Source organism: Daucus carota, chromosome 1 (genome assembly GCF_001625215.2).
Source record: "Daucus carota subsp. sativus chromosome 1, DH1 v3.0, whole genome shotgun sequence".
NCBI lineage: Eukaryota > Viridiplantae > Streptophyta > Magnoliopsida > Apiales > Apiaceae > Daucus > Daucus carota.
The window spans coordinates 28,574,349-28,590,888 of NC_030381.2; the positions used below are offsets into that span (position 1 = coordinate 28,574,349).

Genomic DNA, 16,540 nt, shown 5'->3' on the forward strand with positions numbered 1-16,540 from the left:
TGTAGCTAACATTCTAATTTGTATTATTAATTAAAACCGTTATTGATTATACTATTAATTAAATTAGGATACTTAACCATCAATTCATCAAGCAATACGCAAGTCATATATTTTACATATACCAATCAAATAATACGACTATCATCCAAATTTAAACACCAAAATTTATCATACATGTTATATCAATATTACTATTCTTAAATGATAATTAACACACATAAAATTAATTCATAGCTCATATTTATCTTAAATCCTTCGAGGCCCACGCTATTGTTTAATCCAATAATCCTCTCTTTTTTCCACAACCTCTTTAGTGATCACCACCAACACATTAACGCTCGTCAATGTATCCCTTTAAATAAGAATCTCTGAGTATTATTCTTAAAAATCTCTTAATGTTGTTCGTTCATATTTAGTTTGATCCTAAGTTTTGTTAGTTATGACAGATCATCGTTCTTCATCATAAGAGTATATTTCAATTTAAAATTACATGGACCAATTAATCTCGAGTGCCCTTCTACATAATGAGTCACCGTAACACCTATATCGTTAATCTTTCGATCTTTTCAAGAGAACAACGATATCACCTACATTATTCATTTGGTTGATCATGTTAGTGAAACAATTTTAGCGGCATCTTTAATTCTCTTTCATCCTGAGAAATAATCCTCATAAATATGAAGAATATCATGATTGATCTCCCATATAAGAGTCAAATCATAATTGATTTTCAATACAATACGAACTGCTAGTAACTGTTGCCGCGCTCTTTTTTAAGTTTTTTGCTAGCAAATTCTTCTTTATACCCTATGAAAATAATTAAATCTTAAATTTTCTTCACACAACATCCATCAAGAATTGTGACTTTCGTATCATTTAAAATATCTAAAATAAAACACGTGTAAAAAAATATAATAAAAATAACAACAATGCTTGTATGATAAATCAAAATATGAAGATATCGTCTAGTGATCATCTTTTCTAGGAATTCGAGATGAGAATGGATATCCTCCTATTTATTTTCTGATTACTCCCTCATTTTCTGATTACTCCCTCAGTTCATTTTTATTAGTCGCTTTTTGCACGTTTTTTGAGGTGTAAGAAAAATGTATTTCTATTCATTATTTTTCAAATTTTCTTTTTCTGAATAAAAATATAGATGCTAAATTTTTATTCAGAAAAAGAAAATTTGAAAAATAATACGTAAAAGTATGTTTTTTTTACACCTTAAATTATGTGCACAAAATCAAAGCGACTAACAAAAAAGAACGGAGGGAGTATTAAAAAAAGATAATTATAAGCCATTAATGAATAAAATACTTAAAAATCAGTGCAGCTGGTCTGCTGGATTGAAGTAAAATATATGTCGGTCTGAAAAGCCCGTGGGCCTGTGCAATCCCAAACGCAAAACTCAGAAATCTAGAGAGAGAGAAGGTGGTGTTGCAGCTTTTGAAATTCAAGTAGTGTAAGTGCTACTATGAGTGAACAGTGAAGTGAGTGATGAAGAATACACCGGATAATCATCACTTCAACAACAGCGCTGAAGAACAAGACGAAGATGTCAAATTATCATCTCTGCGCTCTAGGGTTCGGAAAGCTCAAGTCCAAGCGCTCAACTCTTCTCCGTCGTGGCCGGATAAACAACAACAATTAGTGCTTGATGGTGATGATGTTGACGAGGATGGTGATGAGTCAGCAGCATCCGATTCGGTTCGGTTTGAAATTGGGGATTTGGTTTGGGGGAAAATTAAGTCGCATCCGTGGTGGCCTGGTCAAATTTATAATCAGGCCTTTGCGAGCGTCGAGGTTCGGAACGGTGGAATTGAGGGACAGGTGTTAGTTGCGTTCTTCGGTGATGGTAGTTACGGCTGGTTTTATCCTGCGCAGCTTGTGCCTTTCGAATATCGTTTTTCGGAGAATTGTAGGCAGAGTGGTTCTAGGAATTTTGGTAGGGCTGTGGAGGAGGCTGTGGAGGAGGTCACTAGGAGGTCTGCGTTGCCTTTCGTGTGTCGGTGTAGGAATTGGGATGGATTTCGGCCTTCGGATGTTGAGGGATACTTTTGTGTTGGTGAGATTGGGAGTTTGTACTCTGGTGACCAGATTAGGAAGGGGAGGGATGGTTTTCAGCCGAGAGAGATGGTTGCCTTTTTGAATAAAATAGCGGCGGCACCTACTGGGGATGAGGATCGAGGGATAGGGTTTATGAAGACTAAGGCTGCGGTTATGGCTTATAGGAAGGCGGTTTATCAAGAGGTTGATGACACCTATGCGCGGGAATTTGGTCACATCCCGGATGTGCGTTCTTCTCTGAAAAAAGCCCTAGGCACGGGCCGCTCCCCAAAAGTGCCAATTAGAGGTATTAGATCTCTTTTCCGTATCTTATTTTTAAGGTTTAGTCTCTTTCTTACTAGTAATGTCATGTTTTTATCGATCCAAGTAGAATTGATTGAAAGTGATTAATTTAAGGATGGTTAAAGATCAAATGTGCAGCTATGTTTAATGAATGTTTACCTATGCATATACTTAAATCTTTCATTTAACTGTCAGATGTCGTTGTCTCCGGGAATGGTGTATGGTTGTGTTGATTAAACTACTGCTATAATTAATGCTGCTACCATCATCAGTGTTTAATGTTCAATATCTTATACATGGTTATTACGGCGCCAACTCGAGCCTCAATGCCGAGTACCTTTGAGAAGACTAGTTGAAAAGTCGCCCGACTAGTCGGCAGTAGTCGAGAAGTCTTTCATTTACATATATTTACTAGATTATATACGTAATTCAACTAAATGCACCGATTTCATAATGTAAACCTAAGCTGTAGAATAATAAGCTCAAATTAAGCATAGTTACCATGTTATAACATCCAAATCCCAAATATCACACATGGCAAAGCAAATAGAAATATTAGTGGTGATGAAAACCAAGCAAATTTATCCATCTCAATATCATGTTCATCTCCATTTCCTTCTTGGAGCGGGCAACGGGACACCATAAACATGGTTTTCACAGTGCCAAGTTGAGCTTCAAAGGCCTTGGCCCTGAGTAACTTCGAGACGACTAATCTTCTTCGTGATAACAATGAGTTTGATATTGAGAGGGGGCACTTCTGCATTGCTGTATGTTGTCTTCGCCTTTGACTGCAAGCTGATTAGTAGAATATACTGTCTAGGAACCGGTTAACGGTAAAACTGTTAAATTAGTGTTGTTTATATAGAAGTTGTAATCAATCAACCTGTCACTGCTATGCTTCTAATACATTCCCTACTCTGTTCTATTATTCTCAAATTCAATCAACACAATAAAGAGTGATTGATTATGGATGTGCATTACTTTTTCTCTCTGATGGATTTATTTTCTTCTTTGAAGTTGTTTGGTATTTAGCCCTCATGTTTATTAATCACCTATTTTGATGTCATATATCTTACTTGTAAAAGCAAGAAAAAACATAATTGTCAGTATATTTCTGTAAGTGATGTCTTTTACCTCTACTGCCTCTATTAAGTGTCCAATTAACATAATGCATCAATATTATGATCTCTTAGCTTACATAATAATAGCCTTTTAAGAAATATACCTATGAGAGTTTAACTTGCTAACAAATTTTTTATGGTTCTTTTGTACTTATTACTTAGGTTTCAATAGTCTTGTAAACTAATAAATTTATTAGAGAGATGTAAAAAGGAGAGTATGAGAGTGATGTAGGAGTGTAGAAAGGTAAAATGAAGGGTAAATCATTGATCTCCACACAGATTGAAAAATACAAAATCCGCATATGTTTTATTAACTATTCATCAATTAATGAAAGTCAACTCTGATTGATATGAAGATGAGAACCATTTCAATAGATGCCCTATAACTTGGTGTACAAGCAAGGAAACTAATCCTAATTGGTGACTATTACTAATATGTATCATATATTTTAATTAATAAAGGAAAGTTTTATCTAGTATATATAAAATACGCTACCTACAATCAATGTCTCTTATACATAAATTTAATATAATCAAAAGTTAATTCCTTCATTCCGAGCTCCGGGAGGCAAATGGAAGTCTGGTTTTTTTGGTGCTGCCTAGTTTTACTTGTGTCATGTTACTTAATGATAATGTAGTTGTATAAGTTTGAATTATAGTAAAGACACAACATTGTATAATTAGCGAACATATGAACATAAGCATAGTTGTTGCAAAGGCACGGTGGCAGCTAGCAGACAGAATGACAGGGTTGTAGTGTGGCTTTATTAGTATCCATTTGACAGAATGTGCATCTTATGCGTAGTTTTTTAAATGTTAAAGTTCAGTATGCAGTAGTTGAATCAGATTTTAGATCCTGTACTAATTTTGGTTGTAAGAATGAACATATGTCTAGATATTGGCTAAACATAGAGTTTAATGCTTAATGCTACTGGAGTAATTGCAGAAACATTAGTTAATAGTAATAACTATAAACTACTACTACGAGTAAAAATTATCTAATAGTGCTAAAAGTAATTAAATGCATTCACAGAGAACGTGTCCAAAATAAACACCATAAGCATAACATGGAATCAATATTGATTCTCCACCCACCTCTTTAAGTGAATGAGCAATATTGCCTTAATTCATCTGATGCGGAGTTCTATTTAGTGAGTTCTGTAATAAGCCAACTTCAACTTGATGGTCATATGAAAGATAGTTGAAAAGGTTTAACAATTAATAGATCATATCGTGATCTAGGCCTATATATATGTGTGTGTGTGACCTTTCACAATGATAAATACAATTATTGTTACTGAGGCTTTATAGTAATGTTGCCATATGGATAATATGGCCCTAGAAGAAATGGCTTCGACTTCAAATTTTGTTGCCAATATATATGATAAGATGTACTATTTTCTCATTGGATATATATTATTTGTTTCTTTGTATAATTATGTATTGTTTGAGCAATATATATATATATATATATAGGCTCATGATCAAATAGAAACCACTCTTAAAATAAAAACTAAAAACCAGTTTCCCTACCACTATTTATAACTACGGGTATCACTAATTTATACTGCACTAATCACTATTTTTATACAGTATGTAAACAGCGATTTTTATTATCAAAATTGAGAAAATCTACTTATCTAAACTATTGATAATCGATTATAGATGATCAATTTCATCCGTAGGAAGGTTCTTGACAGTAGGAAGCCGCAAGAGAAGTTGTATGATGATGGTAAGTAGTCGTTAGTTTTGTAAGTTATGATGGAAAGTGTATGTGACTATTGGTGATGATAGACAATGGTGGCAAGTCATGGAAACGTCTGGTAATGGTGGTAAGAGGTCCATTACGATTTGGGTGAAGATGATGGTCATATACGTTGCATATATGTGTGTATATATATTTATATCTGCGAGATATGCTATATATAAATTAGTGATATGTTATGTACAAATTAGTGATTTCTGTAGTTAAAAATAGTGATAAAAAACTGTCCAGAAACTGGTTTTTAGTTTTTAGGCTAATTTGGTTTCTATTGGAGTAGGACTCTATATATATATTTATATATATATATATATATATATATATATATTTTACGTAATTAGCTCTTATATTCGGTAATATTCCCTTGTTCCATCTTCTTTCTCGCTTTTACTTTAGTTACATTTACTATAATTCTTTTATTGTAATTTATTGTTTAATTCAATAATTTCATATAGTTTAAATATAAATATTTTTAACAAATATAACTACTTAAAATTTACACCTCAACATATGTCGAAAAGGTCAAAGTGAACATTAAAGTGGAACGAAGGGAACATATGTTTCATTAAAGTGGAATGAGCAATATTGCTTTCAGTTCACCTGATGCAGATTTATATTTAGTGAGTTCACTAAATAAGCTGATTTCATCTTGATGGCCATATGAAAGATAGTTGAAAAGGTTTAACTATAACAGAGCATATCATGATCTAGGTCTTTAGTCTCCGGATGTCTTTTAACTATATCTAATTGTCATGAATCCTCACGGTCACCTCATGTCTTCCTTATCCTATTTCCTGCCAAATAAGATATTATAATATGGTTACTGAGGCTTCATAGTAATGTTGCCATATGGATAATATGGCCTCAATGAGTGCACTAGAAGAAATGGTTTCGACTTTGTGATGTGTGGCCAATAAATACGATGAGATGTACTATTATCTGATCGGATATATATATTATACATTTTAGCAATATCTAAGTTTTTACTTAATTAGCTCTTATATTCGGTAATACTCCCTTTGTTCTCTTGTTTGTCGACTTTTGACGATATGTTTCGGGGTAAAAAAATTATAGTTACATCTACTATAATTCTTTAATTTAATTCAATATTCTCATTTCATTCAAATATAAATATTTGTAATTAAATATAACCACTTATATTTTACACCATAACATATGTCGAAAAAGTCTAAGTGAACATTATAGTGGAACAAAGAGTGTGTGTAATTATTGATTATCTACCACTATGAATGATATCTACACTTCACAATGAGTCATTGTCGCCGAAGAGATGACATGTTCAACATATTTTCAAGCCCAATATGTTCCTAGCTTTTAGATTATAAGCGGATCTCTAGGTGTTTCATGCCTTTTCCTGATTTCTTAATCACTAGGTGGTTTCTCCCATTTTTGGGTCCATTTTAATTAATGAGAATATTGAGGGGTAGTAGCCTAGGAGGTCCCAACTAGAATTTCCACTTTCCATGTAGTTGATTTGTTTATTTCAAATGAACTCTTATCTAAAAGTAGAAGCACGTTTATGGTGACTATAGAAAGCAACTAATTCTGATTCCCCTTGATGCAAGATCAAATGTCTCGGTATTAATGGCATAATGATCAATGATAAGTTGGCAGTAAATAAGATATACTGCACAAAGATTCCACCTAATTAAATCAAGCTGAATATTAGCTTTTATAACGAGAGTATAAAGTGAAGCCTGTTTTTGCAGCAGTAGTACTGGTTTCTACTATGACCGGTGGTTATTATTATATATTATTTACTTATTTTGCAAACTAAGTAGTTCTTTTTTTTTTTGCGCTTTTCTCAGTCATATTTTTTATTTTTATTTTTTAGCTCCACTGAGTGGCCCCCTGGTAATCGCAGAACCACTGGGTAAAGAAAAGGGTCTTGCTAAACTTAATAAGGGCAAGGTTCAAGCAAGGAAGGATCAATTCCTTTTCAAGCGGAGAGATGAAGCCAATGAAGTTAAATCTAGTGTCCTAACCAACCCAAGCCATATCACTTCCTCAGAACAGCCTGTTTACATAGATGGTTCATCTGCAAAAGTAAAAGATGATTATGTTTTACAAAAGAGATCTCCTTCAGTATCTACAGAGAACATGGTTCAAGAAAAACAGGAGTCGACTGAGATGAGGTCTGAGAATTATGTCTCTGATTTGAGTGAAGTACCAGTTGGTGAGGGTATCATCATGGAGGACAATTTTGCAGCTGTAAAAGCCGGGACCATTGATGTTCGAGTGGAATCAAGTAAAGCTGAGTCACCTTTTAAACCTGTGGTTGATCAAGATGCAGGTAAATTTAGTCATCCACTTGAAGCAAGGCCATCCTTCAATGAGGTGAAATATGGGGAGATGAAGAACATAGCAGGTTTAGTGTCAAATGTAGATGACAGCCTTGCTTCCCAGAGCTCTTCAAACATGCTTGGTGGGATGCCTCGAACTTTTGAGAGCAGTGGGGTAAATATTGATGTCAAATATGACCATCCAAGTTCAAGTGCCTCATCTTCTAGTCAATTAGCTACAAGTGAACTACGTGATGGTTTTAGTGTTGCACATGTGTCAGGGACAACTACTGCAGTGCTCCATGGTAAAGACAAAAATATTCATAAGCGCGCTGTTGGGGAACTGAACAGTATGAGTTCGACCGCATTGGAGAACCAAAAAAAGAAGCCGAAGAAAGAATCGATGAGCTCTCAAAACATGCAGATGCATCCATCTGATGCAAAGAATGGCTCATCAGTGACCAACATGGCTGGAAAATATGTCTGCACTCAAGTAGCTTCCAGAGATTCTCAGGTCGATCCAAAGAAAGAAGAGGATAATGTCCGCAATTCTTTCCCCCCTAATTCAGTTGCCACACTGAAGAACTCGAAAACAGAAAATAAAAAGTTAAAGCTTCCACAATTGCTTTATAATCTGAAATCTCTTGCCCTTGATCCTTTTCATCATTCAGACAGCAGTCTATCTGTTATCCAGCAGATAGTTCTTAGATTTAGATCTCTTGTTTTTCAAAAGAGCTTGGCTCCTTTGCCACCTGCCAGCTGGGAGTCAAAGGAAACCCGTCGTAGTAAACCTGCTGCCATTGCAACCAATAATATTCCTGCCGAGAATGTCAGGGAATTGAAACCCGTAAAAACGCAGAAAGTTGTGGTCAGGCCTGATGATCCTGCAAAAGGTGGGAGGAAGCACGTGCCATCTGACCGCCAAGAAGAAATAGCTGCAAAGAGGAGAAAAATCCTCGATGCCAAGCCTTTAATAGATCAGAGGACTGCTGAAAAATCTTCTCTGATGCAGCGTGGAGAGGTGAAAGAAACAAGTGCTTTAAAAATGAAGTCGGTTAAGCCAGAACTTGTTAAGAAAGTGCAGCCTCCTTCAAGGGAATCAGATCCAGCAATGCTGGTATTGAAGTTTCCGCTCCGTGGAACACTTCCGTCTATTAATGCGCTGAAGGCTCGTTTCATTCGTTTTGGGCAGCTAGATCACTCTGCTTGTCGTGTATTCTGGAAGTCCTCGACTTGCCTTGTTGTGTTCCGGCATAAAGTTGATGCACAGGCTGCATATAATTATGCTGCATCATCTACCAACATGTTTGGAGCTACAGGCATAAAATGCTACCTGCAGGAGATGGAAGTGGCAGCAAGTGAGCAGAAATCTGGAAAAGTCCTACAAGATGAAGTGTTAATGAGCACATCACAACTGAGAGATTCTACAGTTGAACGAAGATATGCGGCCCCTCCTGCATTCAACAGTGTGAAACAGTCAGGAGCTCAGGTCAAGCCCATCCTGAAAAGAGCAACTGGTGATGAGACCAGCAGTAGTGGAGGTATTACGGGACCTCCTAGGGTTAAGTTCATGTTGAATGGGGAAGAAAATAGTGAAGGGGCGGGACAATTGATGATTGGTAATAAGAACAGCACCAATACTATTTTTGCTGATGGTGGTACATCTACTTCTCATGCAATGCATTCTAAAAGTAAGAATTTTCAAAATATTACTTCGTTTCCGTTGCCACCTCTTCCTCCAACTCCGACTACTGGTACACATCAACTTCCTCAACCAAAAGAAAGTAATTTGCAATATACTAAAGAAGCACCAAAAACCAGTCATAACTCTAACATCCCCACAGCGGATCCAATGACCCCGAGTACCCCGAATGTAGATATTTCCGAACAGATGATAAACCTGCTGACAGAATGCAGTCAAGTTGTAAACAATGTGATTGCATTTCTAGGCTATGTCCCTTATCATCCACTTTGAAACATTGAAAGAGACAATTGATGAAGAACCAACGTATAGTAAAGTTGTGCCCAAACTCGTGAAGAAATGTAGAATAAAATTGTTACCCTAATAGAGAAAAGGATAGATGTGCATTTATCAAGTGGTGTTGTAAGTCAGATGTTAGATGTACCCTTTCTTTAAGACTCTGTATAATGCAGCTGACGCTTATGTTATGTTGTAATCCGGGATCTGTGGCACATTGTTAGACTAGTCAAGTGCTACGGTCTCGCACATAAGATTTAGACTCTGTTGTTTCTCATTTTACTTTCCTTTGTGTTGAAGGTGGGATTCACAAGTAAATACATTGAGAAAATTTTGAATTGCCTTTCTTAATTACAAGCAACCTAGTGCAGAAGTTCTATCTACTGGAATGGAGCTAGACGATTAGATGCAGGTGGAGCTTTCGAGTTCCTGATTTCCTTGCACACATGATCTAGCATACCCAGAAAATCTCGAACAACAACAAATATACGAAGAGGGTTTGATTCATCTGTGCTCACATTCCCATGAAAATACTCGGTCATCTCTCTCACAAGTACTAGAACTCGAACTTTATCTTCTTTCATTTCTTTTAACTTTTTCTCTGCGTAGCTTATAAAAGTTCTCATTGACAACACAAAACTTCCATTCATTTCTTCCTTCGACAAATCTGTCTGTACTAGATGCTGTAACTGAGCCAGACCATGAAATAAATTTGATAGTGAGCTTGCAATGGCATCAAAATCTATATTGGCTGTTTTCCTCACGTTGAAGAGCTCTGATGTCAAACCCGAAACAAGGTCTAGCCCCATCTCTCTGTAGGCTTCTTCTCTGTCTTCAAAAGTTTGGCTTCTGTTTTTTTGATTGATCTTCCCTATTATGCTATCAGATGCTTTGATTCCTTCTGTACGAATAATTTCTTTGACAACAAAGTGAAGCAGTGTGGTTTTGCCATCGGCTCCTTTTACATCAGCGAGTTTAAGGAGTGCATCAAGTTTGAATGCTCTGGCTCCTCCTCTTACTGTCCCTATATTCATCCTGTTTCCTGTTTTAAGCACTGCCTCGAGTAATTTTAGGAAGAGCCGACTTGATCGTAGTTCCTTGCAACCGTCCTAATGCCATTTAACATATATGCAGTCATTTTCATTCCGAATATAAAGTTGTTTAGGAAAGGTGTGCGTGGGCAATGGGGTCTAATACACCATAGAAATTGTCATGAGATGGTATGGTTTAAGATGTTTTACCTCTAACATTGAGAAGGAGTTCCTGAGAAGAGCTATCTCATCTTCAAAGGTTTCTCTGTAAATCATGGCTTCTATTCTCGGAAATGCAAAGGGTATATGCAGTATTGTCTTGAGAATCTTCTCCGCTGAACCTAAACCATCGATGTCTCCTTGGTAGCTTGTGAGCATGCCTTCCTCTTCCTTAGTGAGTTCCATCTTGATTAATGCCTCCAGTTGTTGTAAACCCAGCCCAGCTCCTTCTTGGCAAATAATCACAATGTATATAACACTGTGTAATTTAATGTGTCTTCTGTATCTTTATATTCGTAGTAAACAGATAGAGAAAGGTTACCTTGCCTCAGTGCCTCGCAGATGTGATCAGCACTCACGTTCAGAGCTTTCGAGAGTATGGTAATGTTTTGAAGTCTCTTTGGCTCAAGAATATGTTTTTTGGGGGAAGGGCTCTTAGCTTCATCGTACCTCGAAGAATATTTTATATCATACCCAAATAGTGATTCGATCATTTCCTCATCAAATCTGAGCCATTGTCATTGAAAACATACTTAGAAGACAATGAAGGAAAAGTAGGAGTGCCAAGTATGAGCAAGAATGAAGAAGGATTACTTACTCGAATGAGCTCGACCTGATTTTGTCCCATACCATTGAATGATCAGGTGCAGTTCTAACTTTGTCCCAGTGAAGCGGCTTCAGCTTTGGTAACTGGTTACCATCTTTGTCTAGTGAACTATATTTTTCGAGTGGAGATGGTGGCGGAGGTGGGCCTTGTGTAAATGTAGGAGGGAAGCGCTGTGGAATCTTGGACGGATCCTTCAAGTTGTTTTCAGACTTTTGGCTTGATTCAGAAAACTGATCTCCTTTGCTAGTTAACATTAAATTGGAAAATGCAGAGCTTAGAGCTGCGGATGTCAATGTTGTTGGACCTGGACGAGACGTGGAAGGAAACATGTGAATTCTATTGAGGGGAGGGGGAGGGGGTGGAGGAGGTGGCGGTGGCTGGAGAGATGATAACAATGATGAGGCCATTGGTGAACTAGGCTTAAATTGGAGTACAGTTTCTGAAGTGTCACTAAGAGGTTCTGCTGAAGCATTGGAAAATCGAGCATTTGCTGAATGTATATCATCCGGTGATTGGAAAGATTCATCATCTGCTAAACAAGCATCCCTCAGAGTTTTCTCATCACTGGTCTGAGAGCCACAACCGACAGACGATTTTTCAACACTATTACCAGTACCAATGTCTCCAACAGCAGGACAACCAACATTCTGAGCCTCCGATCTTGCCATCTCTTTATTCACCTTTTCTATAATACCAACACCCTTGGATCTTCTATAATTTTCAATATCACTGCTGTGTAATATTGCCATCTTACTTGTTTCTTTCCTTGTTTTTCTAAATTTCTTGCATCCCCAGATGAACACAATCCCCAGAAGCACAAACACGAGACTAGCAGACACAATAAACAACACTACAATGTTTCTGGTAACTATACCTTGATCACTCCTCTCCTTGTTGATCCTGCGACGCCTAGGTGCAGTAATACGCGCCCTGTGTGAATGACGATGATGAGAATGTGCATGATGATAGATAGGAGCTGGAGCCGGAGCCAGAGCCGGAGCCTCAACTGGGGAAGATTGTTGTTTCCTCCTGTAAAACCTCCCTAGTCCAAGTAAAGCACTAATTTTTTCGAAAACCAGGCCTTTATTTTCTTCCTCACCTGATACTCTGAGAACATGAAGGTCCCCATTGAACAGCATTGCAGCATTCATGAGTGGAGTAAGCATGAAAAAAATGAAGACAATCATGTGCAGAATCTGAGAAGCATGAACCATGATTCAAAGATCAAAAGGATGAAAAACTAGAAGTATAAATTAGTGTATAAAATAATTTACATTAACTATTTGTGCATACAATCTAGGTAGTCTATTCTCCGGATCCACATATTGAAGAAGAGAATCTTTAATGCTACTTCACATTACCCTTTATGCTTGCAAGTTGTAGCTACACAACACATACACTCCTTAAATTTGCACATGTTCATGTCCTTGCTATATCTACCGTCAAAACTACTGCTTCATTAGTGGCAGTACTTCAATGTTATTTAGCTTTGCACAAGTACATTTTTCTCGTATTTTACGTGTTGGGGGAACTTAAATCCGAGACCCTGTTCTAGCGAGCGGAGAGCCCATGTATTAAAAATTGGATTTTTTAATTTGAAAAAAATAAAAAAAAATCGGATTTTATGTTATTCAGCATTATGGAGTGATAATTACGTCATAGTAGTAGAAATCCTAGCAAAAATAAATTATTAAATACTTTGTGTTATGAGAAAGCAATGATAAAGACTTGTCCTGGATCTATGTTTGATCAGCCTGTACTCACAATAGACGAGTTATAAGAAATAGTAGAAATATGAAATTATCGATTTCTTTTTAGGTGAAAATAAAGTTGTATCGATTGCTGATTTACGATGTGAGCAGAATACTCCCTCCGTCCCAGTCATTTGTATACAAATGGTTGGGACATGGAGACCAAAAAATTTTGTAAGAAATAAGTAAAGTAGTGGGTGTAATAGTGTTTATATTATTATAGAATGGAGTTGGTGGAAGAATGTAGTTGATGTAATGATGTTTTATATTATAAAAGTTTACTATTTTTGAAATGTATACAATTGATGGGACGTCCCAAAAAGGAAATTGTATACAATTCATTGGGACGAAGGGAGTAACAGTCTAGGTAGATGTCTTCACGTTCAGGACTACTGTAAGGAGGTAGGTCCCAATGATTGGTTAGACTATATTATATAGGAGGATAGTGATGGTGTAAACTTTTTGCTGCCCCACACTACATGCCGGGGATTTGGAGAAATTGTTGCGCTTATAATGTGCATGACTGTCTTTTCAGAAAGAAAGTGGAATTTATTTGTTATGAAATTTATATGTATAAATCTTTTGAAAAAAAAAAGAGTTAATTAAATAATGAAGAATCATTAACATTCATAAAAAGGTCGAGTTGACCAAATATGAAAAAGTTCAAACTGCCCCGTCAAACAATCAAAAATATATTAAAAATGATATACCCCCTACGTGCCCTGAGTTATATACATCGGGAGACGGAAACGCGGCACGAACTTTAATGCTTGCGTAAAGTATAATTCTGTAACTTATTTTTAAGATTTTTTTTTCCGTATAAAAATTTGAATGTTATATTTTTATTCAGAAAAAGAAAATTTTAAAAATAAGTTATAGAACTATATTTTATAAGAGCATTGAAGTGTGTGTCGAGCAGTGAAAAAAAAACGTATAGAATTAAATGGGATAGAGGGAGTATCTTTTAAGATCCTACTCTAGTATAAATAATTAATGATTAGATGATTTTATTTTGGTATCTCGCATAAGTTTTTGTACTTGATTGCTTCTTTTTTTTTTTTCGCCCTCTTTATTTTACTTCTTTCCGCTGATCTTATATATTTTAGCTGACTGAATTTCTGCGGTTATTTTTGCATGACCTGTGATTAGTCGATCAACTTTTTTAAATGAAATTTCTTTTTTACTTTTCTTTCGAATGTTTTTTTCCGACACCAAGATTTTGTTATCTAAATTTTCATGGGATGTCCACTGGTTAGATGAAAGATTTTCATGTATAAAAAAAGCTTTCTCTTTCAGTATTATTTGTGTACAATTCATTGACGTGAAAGACTTATCACACAAAAAATAAATTATCAAATGACACTTATAAAGATGGTGTAAATTTTTTACAACTCCAACCTACTATCTCCTCAGCAGGCTATTGCGTGAGCTTGTGGGTTTACCCAGTGCGCACCCGAAGGGTAGCAGCTGCGGGTTCCTACGTTAAAAAAAAATAATAAATAAAAAATTATCAAATGACACTTATAAAGATGGTGTAAATTTTTTACAATTCCAACCTACTATCTCCTCAGCAAAAATATAAGGTGTTTGCCCCGTTATCACAATATCAATTATCAATGCCTAAAACGATCCGAACAAATGTCCCTAACTAACATTTATTAACGGTGCCTAGTGTAGTATTTTGGATATTTAGCGTTTGCTCGGGGTTAAAAGAACAGAACGTATTACATGCAACGTTGAGGTTAAAATAAAAACGGTACATGATAATTTATTCAGGTTATAAGATTACTACGATCTAGCGTTTTTTTTCCAAAATTAAAAACGCTAAATTATTCAGAGTTAATAACAAGTATTTGGGATCATGTGCGCACCCGAAGGGTAGCAGCTGCGGGTTCCTACGTTAAAAAAAAAAATAATAAATAAAAAATTATCAAATGACACTTATAAAGATGGTGTAAATTTTTTACAATTCCAACCTACTATCTCCTCAGCAAAAATATAAGGTGTTTGCCCCGTTATCACAATATCAATTATCAATGCCTAAAACGATCCGAACAAATGTCCCTAACTAACATTTATTAACGGTGCCTAGTGTAGTATTTTGGATATTTAGCGTTTGCTCGGGGTTAAAAGAACAGAACGTATTACATGCAACGTTGAGGTTAAAATAAAAACGGTACATGATAATTTATTCAGGTTATAAGATTACTACGATCTAGCGTTTTTTTTCCAAAATTAAAAACGCTAAATTATTCAGAGTTAATAACAAGTATTTGGGATCATGTGCGCACCCGAAGGGTAGCAGCTGCGGGTTCCTACGTTAAAAAAAAAAATAATAAATAAAAAATTATCAAATGACACTTATAAAGATGGTGTAAATTTTTTACAATTCCAACCTACTATCTCCTCAGCAAAAATATAAGGTGTTTGCCCCGTTATCACAATATCAATTATCAATGCCTAAAACGATCCGAACAAATGTCCCTAACTAACATTTATTAACGGTGCCTAGTGTAGTATTTTGGATATTTAGCGTTTGCTCGGGGTTAAAAGAACAGAACGTATTACATGCAACGTTGAGGTTAAAATAAAAACGGTACATGATAATTTATTCAGGTTATAAGATTACTACGATCTAGCGTTTTTTTTCCAAAATTAAAAACGCTAAATTATTCAGAGTTAATAACAAGTATTTGGGATCATGTGCGCACCCGAAGGGTAGCAGCTGCGGGTTCCTACGTTAAAAAAAAAAATAATAAATAAAAAATTATCAAATGACACTTATAAAGATGGTGTAAATTTTTTACAATTCCAACCTACTATCTCCTCAGCAAAAATATAAGGTGTTTGCCCCGTTATCACAATATCAATTATCAATGCCTAAAACGATCCGAACAAATGTCCCTAACTAACATTTATTAACGGTGCCTAGTGTAGTATTTTGGATATTTAGCGTTTGCTCGGGGTTAAAAGAACAGAACGTATTACATGCAACGTTGAGGTTAAAATAAAAACGGTACATGATAATTTATTCAGGTTATAAGATTACTACGATCTAGCGTTTTTTTTCCAAAATTAAAAACGCTAAATTATTCAGAGTTAATAACAAGTATTTGGGATCATGTGCCCCCGATTATGTTGTTTTGGGCATGACTTGCGTTTTTCGTGATATCTGTGTCCTTTTGTTAAAAGATATAGTTAATTATTGTAGACTATATTTATCGAACGAAGAATTTTATTGAAGAATTATATAATTAATTTAAACGATTAATATAGTCAACCATTATACATGTTATGCTCAAAGATCTCATAAATATCATTTTATTTTGATGGTTCATTTATATGCAAGAAACATTAAATTTAAAGTAATTAAGCCATCAAAAATGTCACCTAACTAAATTGAGTAATGTATACTA

At 35.6% G+C, this 16,540-nt stretch overlaps 2 protein-coding genes across 4 annotated transcripts; one reads left to right on the plus strand and one right to left on the minus strand.

The window, feature by feature from the left end:
• The first annotated feature begins 1,341 nt into the window (after window positions 1-1,341).
• LOC108204247 (PWWP domain-containing protein 1) lies at window positions 1,342-9,803 on the plus strand. Of its 2 annotated transcripts, none has more exons than XM_017373595.2 (2): window positions 1,342-2,356; window positions 7,121-9,803. In XM_017373595.2, the coding sequence occupies exons 1-2, from the start codon at window positions 1,501-1,503 to the stop codon at window positions 9,511-9,513; spliced, it is 3,249 nt and encodes a 1,082-aa protein (XP_017229084.1). In that variant the 5' UTR covers window positions 1,342-1,500; the 3' UTR covers window positions 9,514-9,803. The 2 variants fall into 2 exon arrangements, with proteins under 2 accessions (XP_017229084.1, XP_017229083.1); XM_017373594.2 differs by having other exon boundaries at window positions 1,343-2,356; window positions 7,091-9,803.
• A 35-nt stretch (window positions 9,804-9,838) lies between these two features.
• Window positions 9,839-12,782, minus strand: LOC108204248 (formin-like protein 11). 2 transcript variants are annotated; one of them, XM_017373597.2, is made up of 5 exons: window positions 12,667-12,782; window positions 11,365-12,569; window positions 11,089-11,273; window positions 10,758-10,993; window positions 9,839-10,625 (listed from the first exon to the last, which is right to left on the minus strand). In XM_017373597.2, the coding sequence occupies exons 2-5, from the start codon at window positions 12,558-12,560 to the stop codon at window positions 9,897-9,899; spliced, it is 2,346 nt and encodes a 781-aa protein (XP_017229086.1). In that variant the 5' UTR covers window positions 12,561-12,569; window positions 12,667-12,782; the 3' UTR covers window positions 9,839-9,896. The 2 variants fall into 2 exon arrangements, with proteins under 2 accessions (XP_017229086.1, XP_017229085.1); XM_017373596.2 differs by lacking the exon at window positions 12,667-12,782 and having other exon boundaries at window positions 11,365-12,645.
• Between the last annotated feature and the right edge of the window lie 3,758 nt (window positions 12,783-16,540).